An 18,123-nucleotide genomic window follows, 5' to 3' on the forward strand; every position below is an offset into this window, starting at 1 on the left:
GATTTCTGATTTATATGCATTATATTTTTTTATAATTTTTTTTTTTAATTAATTGCTTATCTTTATTCGCATATTTTTTCAAATTTTAGTTTCAATAATTTTATTATACAATCGTAACTTCTGTTAAAATTTAATTTTATTTCATTTAATTTTTTTTTAATTTTAATTTTAATGAAATTAATTTTTATTAGATTATCATTTTTTTATTTTTTTTTTAATTTTTTTGTAATATTATTGAATTAAGTTATGTCAAATTTAAGTTCTAATCATTTTTTTCATATAACTGTAATTTAATTAATTGATTTTTTTTATTAGTATTAATAAATTAAATTTATGATGTTATTTTTCTCATTTATTTGTTTTTTATTTCTGATTTATATATAAAATATTTTTTCTAATTTTCAAAAATTCATTCATTTTAATAATTTTTTATATAAACATAATTTTAACAAATTAATATAAGTTATTTCAGCTTTCTTTCACCAAACATTTTTTAATAGTAATATTTTTTAACATTTTTCAAACATTTTTTTTATTAATTCCAAATTCCCTCACGCAATTTGACTTATTTTTATTTAATAATTTTTTATATATTTGGTGTTTTTTGTACAACAAAAACAAAAAATCACGAAATTTCGCAAAAATCGCCGACCGACCGATAAAACACACACACCTAAGTCTCACATCTTACCACGACGCACCGACATCGCAGACTAATTGTCGCCAATGTTAACAAAGATGATGCAATTAGTGGCAGCGCTCATTATGCCAATAGCGCAGACACACACTACAAACTACGGCACACGCAACTATATGCATATATACGCACATACACATATATAGAGCAACATCCTTGCCAGCCACTAGCGCTGCAGTCTCACTAAAATAAATTATGTAAGAAAAAAAGCAAAAACAAAAAATAACCAGAAAAATTAAACAAACAATCTGAAGTGGCTCACAGCTTCACTTCAAAGGCGCGCTTCCGTATGGCCGCCCACCGTGACATTCCCGGAATCACAAGGAACACCACGGCGGCGTGCAACGACAGCAAGTAGCTAATATATATATAAACTATACATATGTACATATGTATATGCATGTGTATAAGTATGTAAGTGTTGCATAAAGCATGAATGGATTAACAGCTAAGCATGCAAGTCAGCGCACGCACGCACACTTACATACATAGATAAGGTTGACACTTTAGCGTATGACATACTTTCACAAGAAGTCGGTCGCTCTCATTGTGAAATCCTTAGACTACGACGATGTCGCGCTCAGCAACGCCAGTGGCAACTCAATCGAAGTGTGTGACTGCAAGTAAAATGCTAATCGCCTGCTGTGGCATTAGATTAGTAGCTAGTACTTAACAAGTGTGCACGCACACACACGCGCTCATACTCATATGCATATCCTGCGGCGCACATACTAATTGTGCGCTCGTTGAAGTCAAGTGTTTGCTGGCGAAAAGGAGTCAGCGCGCCGCCGTGCAGTGGGATAAGCACGTTGTCGCCGCGGGAGCGACAGTGAGAGGTAGATGCAAGGCGACGCAATGATATGCCGTTATAAGGATTATGTTAGTTTAAGTGTTTTTAGTGTTGTTGGAGAATTAGCGCTCAAATTTCCGCCTGTGATCAAGCTGAGTTACGAAATGGAAAAATTAAATTTGAACTAATATTTGAAATTTATATTAAAGAAGTAAGGAAGGACTTAGTTCGGGTGCAACCGATTATTTTAAACTCTTGAAATCTTAAATAATTCGAGCATATGCTGATGATATTGATATCTTTGCCCTCAACAACCGCGCCATTAGTTCGGCTTTCTCCTGGCTGGGAAGGCAGTGGAGCAAATAGGTCTGGTAGTGAACGAGGACAAGGCGAAGTATTTCATGTCATCAAACAAACAGTCGTCACACTCGCGACTTGGCTCCCACGACGTTGTTGACAGTCATAACTTAGAAGACGTAGATAATTTCGCCTATCTTGGAAACACTGTTAACAACAACAACGATGTCGGACTCGAAATCCAACGCAGAATAACCCTTGTCAACAGCTGTTACTTCAGACTGAGTAAGCCATTGAGAAGTAAAGTCCTCTCTCGACGAACAAAGTCCAAATTTTGCAAGTTACTCATCATCCCCGTTCTGTTATATGGTGCAGAGACATGGACGATGAATGACAACAATGAGTCGACGTTTCGATTTTTAGAGCGAAAGGTTCTGCGAGAAATTTATAGTCTAATGCGAGTATTGGCAACGACAATACCGTTGCGGCTTAAGAGAAAGAGACTACGATGGCTAGGCCTTGTTGTCCGAATGAATGAAAACTCGCCCGCTCTGAGAGCATTCGACGTCCAGTCCTTTGGAACTTCCAGCTGAAAATGCCACTTTAAAGACAAAGTCTTCCTGTACCTCTGTAGGACCACGGCACTTAAAGGTCACGTGAGCTACTGCACAGGCTCAGAACTCTGGAACTTAAGCTACGACAAAGAAAAATATTCTGACCGCAACTCAAACTCTAAGAACACAAAAGGTTATCAATTACCTATGTGTAAGACTAGACTCTACGCTTACCTAGTATGTAGAAAGAGTTCGACGGAGAGATCCAATACATAGTTATGGGCAGACTCATTGAGGAAAAATAACCGATGTAAAGCCCTAGAAAAAGTTTATCACAAAGCTGGCAGTGGGCGACTAGGGAACCAAAGAGTCCAATATCAAAAGTCGAACAGAAAACATTGCGATGCTATCCAGGCAGTGATAGACGAAGAGGCATTATATACCATACTTATATATAAAGAGGTAATAGAGGACAACGCTTTTATCAAATGCGTGCTTCAAAACGAGGAAATCTGGAAGAATGTGAAGAATACTATAGAAAACGTTGCCCGGTTAATAAGGCGGGACTTGAACGCGTATTATGACACGTCAGTCCAAAAGCGAGAAATGTGGAACGCCACCTCAAAGAAAGACTGCCTAACTCGCAATGTTGCGTTCGACTACAATACGTGCAGAATGGGATAGATACCGAGAGTTGAAGCGGGAAGCGAGACCGAAATGCGTGAATAGGAAGACATTGACAAGCCGGTCGACGAAGGAAATGCTCGAAAATCCAAAAAAGATACGGCGACTAACAGTGTTCTTGTAGAACCCCCAGAGTAGATCTAGTGACTAATGTAGAGGGCATACTGAAATAATGGAGGGAACACTTCTCCTGACTGCTGAATGGCGGACTTTAAAGCAGCATCACGAAAGGAGCTGCTTTTATGCCACTATGACTGAATTTGATATCCAGGTGGAGAAGAACCTAGCTGCGCTTGGAATCTCCAATTAGTGCCACGTTGCGAAAAGAAGAAGCGACTTGCGCGCTGTTGTTAACTCGGTTATAACCGCGTAAGCGGTGTCTACGTCAGTAAATAAGAAGAATTTCGATCCTTCGGATTACATAAACTGGAAAAGTTGAAAGGTTTTGATCACAATTCTTAATACGATTTTGAGTTGTGAACCCAAAATACGAGGTTTGACAATTAAGTAATGAGACTGATTTTATTTCCGCCGTGTTGCAACAGCCGCCTTATTCGCCCGATATGTCACCCTGTGACTTTTTTGTTTCCTTAAACAAAACCGGTGATCAAAGGAACCCATTTTGAGTCGATTACGGACATCTAGACGGCCGTGACGAGGGTACTCACGGGCATACCAGTCGAAACATTACAGAAATGTTACGAAACATGGAAAACACGCTGGAATCGCTGTATAGCTGCCCAAGGGGACTACTTTGAAGGGGATGGTAGAGTTGTAGGATAATTTTCAAATATACGGTTTTTATGGAATCAGTCTCATTAACTAAAACTGCTATAAACAAATTGTTTAAGTATACGACACATAACCTAAAATTGTTGCAAAGATTTTAAGGCCAACTGGCTATGCTTGCAACTACAGCTCATAAACTAGTACTATTATATAATTATTATATTTTTATAAAGAAATATTTATTTAATTGCAAAGTCTGTGACACTCACCTATTTGTGGCACGTCATACTGCCGCTGCCCTCGCGCCGTACGCAACATCAGCTGGCTGGCGATGGAGGAGTAACCGTTGGTCGCCGCCGCAGCAGCCGCTGCCGACATGCCATTGGCGGCACTGGCGCCACCAACGCTGCCGGAGCGCTTATGGTTGGGATGCAAGAAAGAATCTTGCTTTTGTGACGGCGTCTGCTGTTTTTTGTGTTGTTGTTGCTGCTGCTGCTGTGCCTTCAATTTGGCAGCAGCCTTTGATAAGCCCGTTGCTGGACTTTCAGCATCAGCAGTGCTAATCTTGCCAACCTGCTGTTGTGTTGGCTCATCTACTTGTTGCTGTTGTTGTTGTCGTTGTTGTTGCTGCAGCTGATCACTCTTTATAGCCGCAACGCCGCTGGTTATTATGGGTGCGGAGGAACTTTGTTGTTGCGTTGCCAATGCGTTCAAAGCGCTTGACAATTTGTTATTGCTGTTGTTGTTGTTGTTGTTGAGGTCATTGGTACTGCCATTTAACGGTATATGTTTAGTGGCGGTGGCTTCTGAGTTGGCCAGCGACAGTTTGCTGTGACGCTGTGGCTGAGTGCCGAAATGATGTAATTGTTGTTGTTTCAGTTGCTGGCCGAATATATTGCGTTGCCATTGCTGTAATTGACGTTGCTGCTGTTGTTGCTGCGAACGCTTACGCTGCCACTTCTGCTGCATGTTGTTGTTGTAGTCAACGCCGTAGCCGCCGCTGAATGTATATTGCTGCTGTGGCTGCGTTGGCTGTTGATGACGTGTTTGTTGTTGTTGTTGTTCGTACTGTTGCTGTTGCTGCTTCTGCTGCTCGTGTGTCGGGTGTGACGCATGTTGGCGGTGGGCTTTTGTCTCGGCTTTGTCATGCGACTCCTTTTCGAATATTTCTTGCAAGGTGTGCGACGGACTATTCTCCAGCTCTTCAAGCGTGCGATATGGATTCAACAGCAATGGAAAACCGTCATTCAGATGATGCGGACGACTATTGCCGCCGGCAATGCCATAACCCAAACCGTCATCACCCCACAAACTGCGATGTTCTGGCGGCAGCAGCTCATCCAAATACTGATAGCTCTCTAAATCGGAGAGCACATCGTCCATCTCCGGTTCAGCTTCAATTAGCTCATCCAACTCATCGATGGGCTGTGGCTCCGCATACTCTTCACGTTCAGCTGGCTCGACTATACGACCATACTCATACTTCCTGTGTGCGCCACTAGCCAAACGTGCTCTATCGTATTCGCGCTGCTCCTCATCGACATACTCATCATCCTCCACAGCCGCCGGCTCTTTAACAACACTGCCGTACAGCGGACCGCGTGTCTGTGGCAACAACAGTGACGAATAGTCGCTCTCCACATCATCGACGGGACTCATTTGTATGCGTCCAGTAATAATGGGACGTCCATGATGACCGGTACCGCCATTTGCCAGCGCTGTCTGCTTTGCCAGTCCGAGTAACATGAGACGTTCGCGTTCGAGCTGTGCTCTATCGGCCAACTCCTGTGTCAAGCGACCGGCATTACCCAACGGATTGACAGCGGCATTGCTTAGCGTACGCGAGAGCCCAATACCGACGCCTCCACCGCCGCCGCCACCACTGCCACTACCGCTGCCGCCGGCATGCAGATGTTGCGCATGCTGATTGGCGGAGAGTATATTGAGCATTTGATTTGTATTGACGGCGGCATTGAGCTGCGCGGCGCCGCTACCGCCGTGACTCGTGGGCGCATTGACACCGAGGCCAGCGCCACCGCCGCCGCCGCTACCCAAGCTCGCGCCATTGCTGTTAGCGCTTGGTCCATTCAAGTGCAGCGCATAAATGCCGGCCTGAATGAGCAGCACACAAACGATGGTCTGCACGAGCGAGTAGAACATTTTCTTTTTGTTGATGCGACGCAAACGCTCAAGTAGACGTGCTATTTTTGGGGTTTTTCGCGTAACTACTTGACTGGGGATTATATATATATATATAGATGACTTAGGTGTTTGTAGTTGTCGACGAATTGTATTCGGTCTGACAAAAGTTTGCTCGCTTTTCTTTCGTTTTGTTTTTGTGGGTTTTGGGAGGGATTTTAGCCGCTTTGCTTGTTGTGTGGGAATCTCTAGCTAGTCTAACTAACGCGTAAGACTGTTTTTTGGCTTCGTGTTTTTGGGTATTATGGTATTAGGGCGCGTACGTTGAAGTCTAAGCGGCCATACGCTTGCACACAAAAGTCTTCATTCTCTAACAGTCTTTCGGTTTTTTATGGTTTATAGGCAAGTGCTTTTCCTTGCCACCGTTGCACTCGTTAATTTCACTCTTGATTTGTGTTTTTTTTTGTTTTGTTTTTTTTTTGTTACTTTGTGTTTGTCAACAGTGCCCAAGTTAGGCTTTGCGCCGCCAATGAAACTCGTTAGTTTCTAGCAAAGTCAAGCAAGCTCCCTTATCGTGGCGTTTATGGCGTCTTGGCACTGTCGGCGCCTATTCACCAACTTTTTCCGTTGTTTGCCGAAATTGTTGATTGCTGCCTTATGTTGCCTGCCGTTTTGTGCGCTTGCTGGCTTTCCCACTTGCCGTGTGTGTAGTGCCCGCCTAGTCCCTGCTTTCGTACAGGATGTGTTTTTGATCTTTTGCCAAAAGTACGTTTCCGCTACTGTTGTGTGCCTGTGTGTGTGTGTGTGTTTCCTGCGCCTCGATTTCCTCTTACACGTTACACGTCTCGTTGCGCCGTTGATTTCACTGTGATTTTGGTGTGTTTCTTGTGGCAATGGCTTTTATGTTCAACTGTTTCCGTTCGTTGCCTGATTTCTGTTGCCACAGTTGCCACTTGGTTTTATTTTAATTTTATTTTTTTTTTTTATAGTTTTCGCTACTTTTGCGCTGTGCGCTTTATTTTCATCGCTGGCTATTATTTGTCGGTTTCGCCTTTCAGCGTTGGCTCAACTGCCAACGTTGTATAACACGCCGTTGAAATGGCAATTTCGCCGACTTCAATTGTCTGTTCGTTTGCGCTTGGCTCGCCAGTCGCGCATACACTCGTTGTTACTGTAATCCCCCAACGATTACGTTAATATTTGTGTTGTTTGTTTCTACGTTTGTCTTTTGGGGTTGTGGAGTCGTCACTGCAATTTGCTTGTTTCTCGTAGACGTCCGTTCGCTCGCCCTTAGTACGCGGCCGGTTTCATTACCAACACCCCGTATTGGTTGTTTGTGTTGTTGTTTTTTATTTTTATTTTTTACTTTTTTTGGCGCTATAGCATACGCCTGCTCACTTGGCTCGCGCAACTAGACTTCAGTTAGTGTCTTCCGTCTGTCTGTTGCGCTGTCTGTCTGCCAGTATTTGCTCGTAGCGCTTTCGTGTTGCTTGTGTCGTCGTTTTTTTTTTTCTTTTTTTTTAGTCTATTTTATGTTCTTTTATTATTAGTTTTTATGTTCACTTGCTACTTCGTCTTTTTTTAGCTTTTTCTAGCACGCAGCAATCTTGTTATGTGTCAGTGGAGACAAAATCGATAATCGACTTGTTGGCCGGTTCGCGTTTACCGTTAGCAACTCCAGTTTGTCTCTGTTGCGAGTATCTGCGACTATGCAGCTTATGTTGTTGGGGTCGTGTATATATGTATGTATATTGTTGTTTTTCGCGTCTTGGCGCTTTGGTGCGGTGTAGTTGTAATAACACTCACGCCAACAGCTTACGAGTTTTTGAGGAACTTTGTACAGCAAATTGCCTGTAAAGACGCTTCACTTAGTTTTTTCAGTTATAGTTTTCACATAAATCTTTTTCCGCAAATTTGTCTGGCATATTTTTTCAATATTGTTTCCAAGTTTATTTTCTTTGCATAAGTTTATCTGAAATATTTTTCAACGTTATTTTTCACCCTTATTTTTTTGCAAAAATTTTTCGAAAAAAAAAAATTGAAAAAAATATTTCGAAAAATTATTTTACATACATTTTAATTTTTTTGCAACATTTTTCGAAAACTAAATTTTGAAAAAATGTTCGAAAAAAAATTTTGAATGAAATTTTCGAAAACAAATTTTCGAAACAATTTTTCGAAAAATTATTTTACATATACTTTAATTTTTTTGGAATATTTTTCAATTTTTATTTTATTCACAATTTTTATTTTTGGAAAAAATTTTCGAAAATTTTATTAAATTTTTCTGAAATATTTTTCAATTATATTTTCCACTTTTCTTGTTTTCCAAACATTTTTTGGCTTATTTTTCAATAATATTTTCCAAGTTTTTTTTGGCAGGAAATTTCCTGAAATATTTTTCAATTTAGTTTTCGGTTTTATTTTTATTTTTTTTGAAAAATTTTTTAACATATATTTTAAATTTTTCTGGAAGATTTTTTACATATGTTTCCTAGGCTTTTTTTCGCAAAAATTTTTTAAATACATATGTATGTATGTATATCGCAAATTTTTTTGGAATATTTTTCAATTATATTTTCGACATTTGCGTTACATATGTATATTTTAAATTTTTCTGGAAAATTTTACAATTTTACTTTTAAAAATTTTTTTTCGAGATTTTTCGAATTTTTTCGAAAAAGTTTTTACTTTTTTCTTTTCAAAAATTTTTTTTCGAAATTTTTTTTTTTAATTTTTTCGAATTTTTTCGAAAAAAATTTTTCAGAAAATTTTTTCACATATATATATGTACATATGTATTTTAAAATTATCTGCAATATTTTTCAATTTTATTTTCCAAACATTTTTTTTTCGAAAAATTATTTCACATATTACACATTTTTTGGAATATTTTTCAATTACATTTTCCACATTTATTTTTTTCGCAAAATTTTTCGAAAAATATTTTTTAATTTTTTTTTCACATTTTTTTTCAGTTTTATTTTTTTATGTTTTCTTCACTTTTTAATTAATCTTTACACTTTTAGTACCGTTATAATCTTTCGCTGTTGCTTTGAGGAACTATTCAGCCTTATCAGCGCTTATGTGCTTTGCTTTCGCACTTTACTCTTTGCTGCTTATGACCGATCGCTACGCTAGCACACGGCGTCTTACAAGTTTAGGCTGCTCACTTGCTTTTTTGTTTTTGTAGTTATCGTTTCAAGTCGTGCCTAAATGTTTATTTTCGCCTTTAGCTACACACACACTTCAATCTACGTCTCGTCTAACTTTAGCTTCCAACTAATTGCCTTTTCGTGTTTTATGCCAGTCGCTTTATTTTTGTTGTCTTCGTGCTATTGTTTTAGACTTCGTGTGCGTGTAGATGCTATATATTAGCGTGGCACGACACGCACTGCTCACACACGACGAGAACAGATTTATTTTTAATCCGCTTACTTACTTTCACCACGCTTAAGTGTATTGTTGTTGTGGCGAAAATCGAATTGCCGCACGCAAACTGTTGCTTTTGTGTGATTGTGTTGCGGCTATGCGAAGCTTTGCGCTGCTGATCCTTTGCGCTGTTGGCTCTATGTCACCACGCTTAGCTAACTCGCAGACTTTTGACCTCAGCGCCGTCGTTTATGTGGTTCAACTGGCTTGTGGCACACACGGCGATAGTGCTGCGCGGCTTTGGATTCGAATTTATTAGTTTTCAGAGCGCGATTGCTGGCTATTTTCGAATTTTCTGATTTTCGAACGCAGCTTCGTGCGTTTTCACTAGGCCGACGCGTTGTTGTTGTCTAGACTTTTTTTTGAATACCGTGAATGTCTGCACGTCTAAGGCTCAACTACTTTTAGTCACACTTCACTTTTATTTTTGTCTTTTTTTCTTGCTTTTTTAGCACACTAACACACTCACTAGTTTTGCTTTTCTTTTCGTTCCTTTTATTTGCTTTCTTTGCTTGGCTTTCCTTTTAATATTCCACCGGAGCTACGCAGTAAAGGCTCGCGGCTTATATTGCCTTTCCGCCAATTTAGTTGCGACTTGGTTTTTTTTGTTGCCAATAAAATTGCCAAACCACTGCGACACTGTGGCACACCGTCGCCGCGCCCACTGTTCGCTCGCTGTGCGCGCAAGTGTGTGTGTGTGTGTGCGTGTGCGCTGGCTTACAGCGCTTTTGGGTCGACTGCCTGGCTGGCTGGTAGGCTATTTTTAGCTTTATTCTCGCATATATATTTTATATGCTTTTCACGTTTTCTTTTATTCTGTTGCGTGTCTTCGGTTCCTGGGCAGCCTGTGTAGTGGTGTATGCGCACGCGTTCTTTGTATGTGCGTGCGTGTGTGTGTAAGTGTGGCTGTGTTGCTAGTTAGGATCTTCTTTCACCTGTCGCTTGTGCTGCTTACAGACAATTTCTCTACACCCCTTAACCGGGCTGTCTTGCTGCAGCGCTTCTTTTACTTGCCGCGCTTGCCGCACTTGCCTCACTTTTGCCTTACTTTCTACACTTCTGCTTTACTTTCTGCACTTCTGCCTTACTTGCCTTGGCTTTCGTCCTTTCTTTGCTTCTGTGGCTCTTTATAGCTGTGTGTGTGTGCGTAACTTTGCGCTGTTAGCCTCTAGTATGGCGTCGCCTTGCTTTCTCTGTGCACTGTAGTTGAGTTTGCAGTGGTAATTTGCCTCCTTTCTTCGTCCGCACAATCACGCTCACTGTCTGTATATGTGTCCGTCTGTACTTCGCCTTGCTGTCTGTCTGTCTGTCTGTCCACTTGTCAAGTTGCTTGTGCGCTGCTTGAGACTTGACGCGCTTGTAGACTGCCTACTCCTACCTGCGCTCACTATTATCCTTAGTTCGGTTGTTGTTGTTGTTAAGTGTCGAACTCACTTTTTCACTTAGCTTTCTTGTTTTGTTGCAAATTTTCCTTTTCTTTGCACTTTATTTCGAAATCTTCTATTTTTGGTTCTTTGCACTTTGTTTTTGTTGCGCACTTATCAGCTGAAAACCGAACTGCGAGCTCTAGCACTTCCTGCTTATGATGACAACGCAGTATTGCAAGTTTTCGCTTGGTGGAAAATTTTTCTGCGCCTGTCACTACTGCGTTTGTTTTCAGAGTTGTGCTGAACTTTGTTCGGAGTTCCGTTACTTTCAGTTCTTCATTTATTTATAACACTTATCACTGTTCTTTATTATCTCTGTGTCTGTCGCACTTTGGGAAGGACTTACAGTTATCTGGAATAACAGATTATTTAGAAAAAAAACATATTTTCTTTTGAAAACTTAAAGCAAGTGGTTGGGTGAATTATCGTATTACGGAGTTTTAAGTTTCGGCTATTAACGGTATATTGATATTTTCGCGTGGTATCCACGTTAGCGCAACGATGTTGGTTTTTAAGACTTCTTCTTAATATTTATATATTGTTTTTTAGGGTTTTAAACTTTTACTTTTTTAATTATTTTAATTTTTTTTTTTTAATATTTTAATTTGTTGCTTTAACTTTCCTATATTATATATTACATTTTATTTTTCTCAATTAAAATTTTTTAATTCCTTTTTCAAATTATATTTTTTTTAATATTTATAAACTTTTTTTAATAATGATTTTTTTAATTTTATAATATTTTTAAATTTTTTAAATTATATTAATTTATTTTTAATTATAATTTTTTTAATACTTAGTTCTACTTTTAACTTCTATTTAGTTACTTATTTTAATTTTTTTTAATTTTTCTATTTTATTATCGTATAATATTTTTAAATTATATTAATTTTTTTAATTAAAATTTTTTTAAATTTCTTTTTTAAATTATATTTTTTAATATTTATAAACTTTTTTTAATAATTACTTCTTTAATTGTATAATATTTTAAAATTTGTTTAATTATATTAATTTTTTAAATTTTTTTAATATTTACTTTTGCTTTTATTTATAAATTATTTATTTTTATTTATTTATTTTTATTTTAATTGTTTTTATTTAATTTTTCTATATTTTTTAATTTTATTTTGCTCAATTAAAATTTTTTTAATTTTTTTTTAAATATATTTTTAAATATTTATAAACTTTTTTAGTAATTATTTTTTTAATTTTATTATCGTATAATATTTTTAAATTTTTTAAATTATATAAATTTTTTTAATTAAAATTTTTTTTATTTCTTTTTTAAATTATATTTTTTAATATTTATAAACTTTTTTAGTAATTATTTTTTTAATTTTTTAATTTGTAATATTTTAAATTTTTTTAAACTATATTAATTTTTTTTAATTTTTTTAATTATAATTTTTTTTAATATTTATACATTTTTTTACATTCATCTTAATTTTTCAATATTTTTTAACATTCTTAATCGTTAACTGTCTTTTAGTTTTTTTTTATTTGAATTTCTTAATTATTCATTTTTTTAATTTCTAATATTTTATATTTAATATTGATTTTTTTATTTTTTTCAATTTCAAATATTTTTATATTTAATATTGATTTTTTTTAGTTTTTTAATATTTTAAATTTATTAATTTTTTTTGTTTTAACTTTTCAAAATTAAAAAAATTAAAAAAAAAAAATTGCATTTTTGTTTTTAATTTTATAATTTTATTTATTTTATTATTTTCAAAATTTTTAATTTATATTTTTATATTACATTATTATTTTTTTGATATTTTTATGTTTAATTTTTTTTACAAAATATACCTTAGCAGTTCACAGCAAAGCAAATGAAAGCCCTTTGCACTAAACCAAAAAAAGTAAAAATAATTAAATTATGGCAATCATTACACACAAACATAAGAAACATTTTTCTAAGCTAGAAAACAATATTTATCGATTCAGTTTAACTCAAGGAGTCCTAGTCAAATTTGATCTCAGTGCATTGACTAAGCAAGCAGAAATAAAACTGAAATCAAATGTTTAGAGAACGCACTACTCAAATCCAAAAAAGACCTAAGCTTTTCCGACTGTTAGCAGGTTCATTTATAGCAAATATATTTAAATATTATAAAATATTAGTTCTGATATTGGTCATGGGGTTAGACCATGAGTCATATCTCAAACTTCAAAATATATACTATAATTTTTTGTTGCAAGTTTAGATTAAGTTAGATTTGTTTAAGTTACTTTGGACTAAGTTCATTCGTGAGCACCGCGAAATGGACACACTTGGACACAATTTACTATATCTAACTTAAAGTTTTTAGTTATTTGAGGATTCTAAGTGAGCGAATAGAACAAACAACTGGTATAAAAGCAATAGACTATATCTATAGAGTTCACTGCTGGAACAAAATTAATTTTTTTTGTTTTGCTATTTGGAAATTCTAGTTGATTATGGCTTAATTTCATATTATATATTAAACAACTTAGTATTAGTTTAGTTTTGAAAAAATAAAACTATGCAAAACTTAGTTTTTACATAAGGTAAGATAGATATACGAGGATTGCAGCACGACTGTAGGGCTATTGTGCTAATACGAGCTATTAAGTTGTATTGCCTTGGTCGAACTTTTATAAAAATATTGAATATAAACTTTCCCTCTCATAATATCTAAGTAATATTCTAGCCTCTACGCCTGTAGCATGACGAACAGAACAAGCAACTGGTATAAAAGTAAGCGGCTGGCTTAAGCAAATGCTTAAAAAGTAGTAGATTGTTATTTGTTATCTATTTGAAAAAGTAGTAGATTGTTAGCTGTTATCTATGAGAAAAATTTCCATTAAAGTCGAGCCAAAAATTAGTGAATCGAAGACGTCTGTGGGCACAAACAATCAAATCAACAGATGTCTGCAATCCAAATAATTTAAGCAGTGGACTTGATTATGCTTCTCCGCATTATATCCTGAATAAGGTATATTAAGTTTGTTACGATATTTATAGCTTGCAAAAGGAAAAGAAAGAGACTAATTAAAGTATGAACAGCGTAAGGAGCTGAGTCGATTTAGCTATGTAAGTTTGTGTGACTACCTGTCAGTCCGTCTATATCAAACATACGAACTAGTTCCGCCGTTTTGGAGATAACGAACTGAAATTTTGTACATTTTCTTTTCTCATGAAGGTGCTGCTCATTTTTCGCCCCGTTATCGGAGCACTATAGCATATAGCTGCTAACCAAACTGAACCATCGAAATGAAGTACTTGTATGAACATTTTTTTCATTTTACGAGCTAAGTGTCTTCTCAAAACTTGGCAAGGGTTATTGTTCAAGACAAGATTGTTGTCAAATACAAGAAGAGATCGCAGAATCTTTGATTGTCACTCAACCGAATACCTTCAAAGCAAGAAAATCAGGTGCCAAATCATATCGATTGGAAGTTGAAGGATGACTTTTCGTTAAAAAAAAATACTTTTTGTTGTTTCATAAAAACGTAAGCGCTGTCTACGCCAATAAAGAAGAAGAAGATTCGTCTTGAAAAACTAGCGTCGCCTTTTTTGAAAATATGTACAAAATCCTGAGTACCGCAAATTTTAAAGTTTTCCAGCGCTAACTACATCAGTTTGGAGTCATTTAGCGAATTTTGCGACTGTGTTGCTAAAGACTGTTTCTTACTAATTTTCAGCTATTAAAACCGAAAATGTTAGCAAACATTTCCAAACTCGTAGCATGCTGTTATATTCAAGGGATGCAGCACTCAAACCATCACCATTTAGTTGTACTTGATGGAAAATTAACCTAAATCTGAAAGAGGACACCTATAATACGCCACAGGTCGCTCAGCACATCAGTCGCAAATTTTTCAGTTTCAGTTTTATTATTACTATAAACAAAATGATTGCTTATAACGCTGAATTTTGCTTTTGCTGAGAACTGCTTTGTGACGAATTTCGATTTTTATTTCAAATATTTAAAAATATGTGCAAAATTATTAAGGCACTTCTTAGTGTTTAAAGCCACTAATCCAGGAGTTGTTTATATATTTGATTTATTTGAAACACATTTCAACGCTAGAAATTCTTTGCTCAGTCTTATACTTAGCAAGTTTTCCAAGCACAACACACTTGGCAGCGCGCTTTTGCAAAAACTTGGAGTCATTTTATTTTTATTATAAGCCAAAAAATTTTTTTTTTGTGTTTTTTATTTATTATAATTTTTTTAATTATTATAGTTTTTATATATTTTTCTTTTTAGTGTTTTTTTTATTTTTTATAATCATTATTTTATTTATTATCATTTTTTTAAATTATTATAATTTTTAATAAGGGGTCAGTAGTGTAATATGGCTTGTTTTTTTGACATTTTTTTTCATAGAAATTTTTATTCTACAACAGAACTTTTTTCACATATCATGAGGTATATCGTGGAGTTTATAAACAAATTTTTTTGGAATTTTTTGATGACATTTGTCTGAGAAATGGCTGGGTGAATGAGTTGCGTTTTTTCACTGGCGGACACGATTGCTCATGTTTGCATCAGCTGAAACACAAAAATCCAATTTAGTCTTAAAAAGTGCGTACTAGAGTCCTGAAAAAATGTTTATAAATAAAAAAGTAATTAACATTTTTTTTTTTAATTTTTCACCATATTTTTTTTACATAAATTTTGTCATAATATTGTGAATAAATTGTAAAAAATTATGAATCTACTAAGAACGGTTTTGTAAACATTTAAAAAAAATTAAGCAAATCGGTTGAGTAGTTCGTCCGGAATCATGTCCGTCAGTTGAAAAAAAGTGTGCTTTGCGAAAAACGCGTTTAAAGTTTGCGGTGTGCACACCGAGCGCTCCAAACGTCGAGCGGTATTATTATTTTTTGGCCTTTTTCGAAACCTTCCAATAGTAAGGTGGGTTTCTACATTAATGCTAAGGGTATAAGAGCACAGAAAATGCAAAAAAAGAAACAAATTTTTGAAAAATATTACAATAAAAATATTTTTTGCTCAATTTTTTTTTATTTTTTAATATTTTTTTTTTATTTTTAAACAATAATTGATATTTTTTATTTATTTATTTTATTTTGTTGGCATGTTATTACTATTTTTTATATAACTATTATTTATTAAAAAAAAATTAAATTTTTTTCAAAAAATATTACCCTACTGAACCCTTAAATTGCTTTTTAAATTTTTTTGCTTAATTTTTTTTTATTTTTTAATATTTTTTTTTATTAAAAAAAAATTTTCTGAAAAAATATTACCCGACTGAACCCTTAAATTGCTTTTTAAATTTTTTTTGCTTATTTTTTTCTATTTTTTTAATATTTTTTTAATATTTTTTTTTATTTTTAAACAATATTTAATATTTTGTATTTATTTATTTTATTTTGTTGGTATGTTATTACTATTTTTTACATAATTATTATTTATTAAAAATTTTTTTTGGCGTTTTATTTGTCATACATTTATTTAACTTTATTTTTCAACTATTTATTTTTTAACTATTTATTTTTGTTTTTCTTTTTTACTATTTAATTTCTATTTGAACCTTTTACTTTATGCATTTTTCTCTTTGAGTTGCGCTTGTTTTTGTTTCGGGCATTAAGTTTGCCGTTTCCTTGCGCTTGCACTTTCAATCGCGTACTGACTGCCTTCACCGCTGCACAAACACTTTTATATATCACAATAGCAGTAACTGTTATGCGAAACGCTGCATATTTGTTATTGCATGACGAGCATAAAAATAAAATATTTTTTTTTTCAAAATTCACGTTAAATTTTTTGAATTTTCAAAGCATAACGTAAGCACAAAACTGAAAAACAATTTTAGCACAATATTCAATTTGATTTACAATAAATTTTTTTTTGTTTTTTTTTTTTCTTGTTTGCCAATTCGCTCTCAATGGCTTATGCACAGTGCTTATTTCGTCACGTCACTGTGAGCCAAAGTCACAGCCAAGTTTGCCAAATTCATTCACAAAAAATTTTTTCAATAAAAATTATCATTTTTCACACTTACACACAAAACCTTAAAAACAGCACTTTGCACTTTCGTTGTGCCGTTATGTTTCAGTTTTTGTTGTGCAACTGCCGTAAAGTTGTACTTTACTTTTTCACTTAAAATTTTCAGTTGGAAAAATTTCACTGCACTTTTGTGTAAAGGCTGAGTAGTGAAATTTTGTCCTTCTTAACGTTAGCAGCGACAAGCGAGGACTTGTCATGTGTTCTTAGCAGGAATCGCCTGTTTGTCTACTAAACGTTTGGCTGAGCCGTTGCCTGCGCTAAGGTTGGTCCGTTGGCTGGCTGTTTGTGTATTAGCGGCGTCCGACATCCGCTTTGCCTTCTTGCCTTCTTTGCGCTGCGCTGCGCCTCTACATTGGATTCGTTTGGTGCTCGTCGTCGGAGTCGTTGTAGTCGTTATTTTTCTCGTGCCACATATATGTATATGTATAGTGTGTAGTGTTGGTTGTGCCGAAAGCTATTCGCTGCTGTCGCGTTTTTGTTCCGTTCCGCACAACAATTGCTCTTGCTGCCGCGCGTCGCAATTGCTGGTTGGCTTTGTCAACGGTGTTGCGCGCTTTAAGCGCCTACTGTCCGTTTCGCAGACTTACGGCTATTGTGAGCCGCGTTGTTGTTGCCAACTCTGATGTTATGTTTCGTGTGTTTCTTTATCGTCGTGTTCCACAGACTTTGGCGTCCCTACTTGGCGCTCGGACTGAATTTCTGCAGCTACTGTTGCTGCTGCTGCTGCTGCTTTTGGTACTCGCCAGTGTCGTCAGTAAGGCAAACTCACGCTTGTTGTTGCACTGTTGTGTTGTTGCTGTTTGGCATCAACTCTCTTTTGCACTGTCGTCGCACCGTTGCGTACTTTAATTTGTTTCGCCGTCCGCTACAACTCGCGTATGCCACACTCGAACGGTTCGTTCACGTTTGTGCGCTGAGCGCTCCGTAGCCGCTCACAGAACCCTACGTCAACCACTTGTTTTGAAAGTAATCGTTTTCGCCCTCCCGGTTGCCCGGCTTTCACAACGCTGTGACGCTGTCGTCCGTCGTCTCTCCACATGTTTTCGTTCGTTTTGCAATTTTGTAGAATACTTGTGTAGAGTTTCCTTTTTGCCTTTGGACTCGTGTGCATGTCACCTTTTCCGCCCACCTGCCGCAGTCGCTGAGCTTTAGCTTCGGCACAGCACTTCGTCGGCATAGCCGTCATCAGTCATACAGCTGGTTTGGTCGTACGCTCATTTTCGTGTTGCTTCTTGTGCCGGTTGAAAGGCATAACAAGTGCGTATGGAAGGCAATAACCACAGTAGCACACAACAACATCAACTCAAAGTGACAACAACAACAGCACCATTGTTTAGTTGTCAGTACGTGAGTAGGTAGTTCCTTC

At 35.9% G+C, this 18,123-nt stretch overlaps 1 protein-coding gene across 7 annotated transcripts in view; it reads right to left on the minus strand.

Annotated features, from left to right (window-relative positions):
- LOC105222686 (homeotic protein female sterile) overlaps window positions 1-17,673 on the minus strand; it is a 153,724-nt gene extending 136,051 nt beyond the window's left edge. For 2 of the 7 annotated variants that reach the window (XM_049454031.1, XM_049454037.1), the window contains exons 1-3: window positions 16,753-17,673; window positions 8,923-11,101; window positions 4,021-7,862 (exon numbers count right to left, since the gene is read on the minus strand). In XM_049454031.1, coding sequence (XP_049309988.1) covers window positions 4,021-5,911 — 1,891 coding nt within the window. In that variant the 5' untranslated portion in view covers window positions 5,912-7,862; window positions 8,923-11,101; window positions 16,753-17,673. Of the gene's footprint in view, window positions 1-4,020; window positions 7,863-8,922; window positions 11,102-16,281 lie in introns of all 7 variants that reach the window. The other 5 variants (XM_049454033.1, XM_049454032.1, XM_049454035.1 and 2 more) reach the window with 5 other exon arrangements.
- Between the last annotated feature and the right edge of the window lie 450 nt (window positions 17,674-18,123).

The sequence above is a fragment of the Bactrocera dorsalis genome, chromosome 3 (assembly GCF_023373825.1).
Source record: "Bactrocera dorsalis isolate Fly_Bdor chromosome 3, ASM2337382v1, whole genome shotgun sequence".
Classification (NCBI taxonomy): domain Eukaryota; kingdom Metazoa; phylum Arthropoda; class Insecta; order Diptera; family Tephritidae; genus Bactrocera; species Bactrocera dorsalis.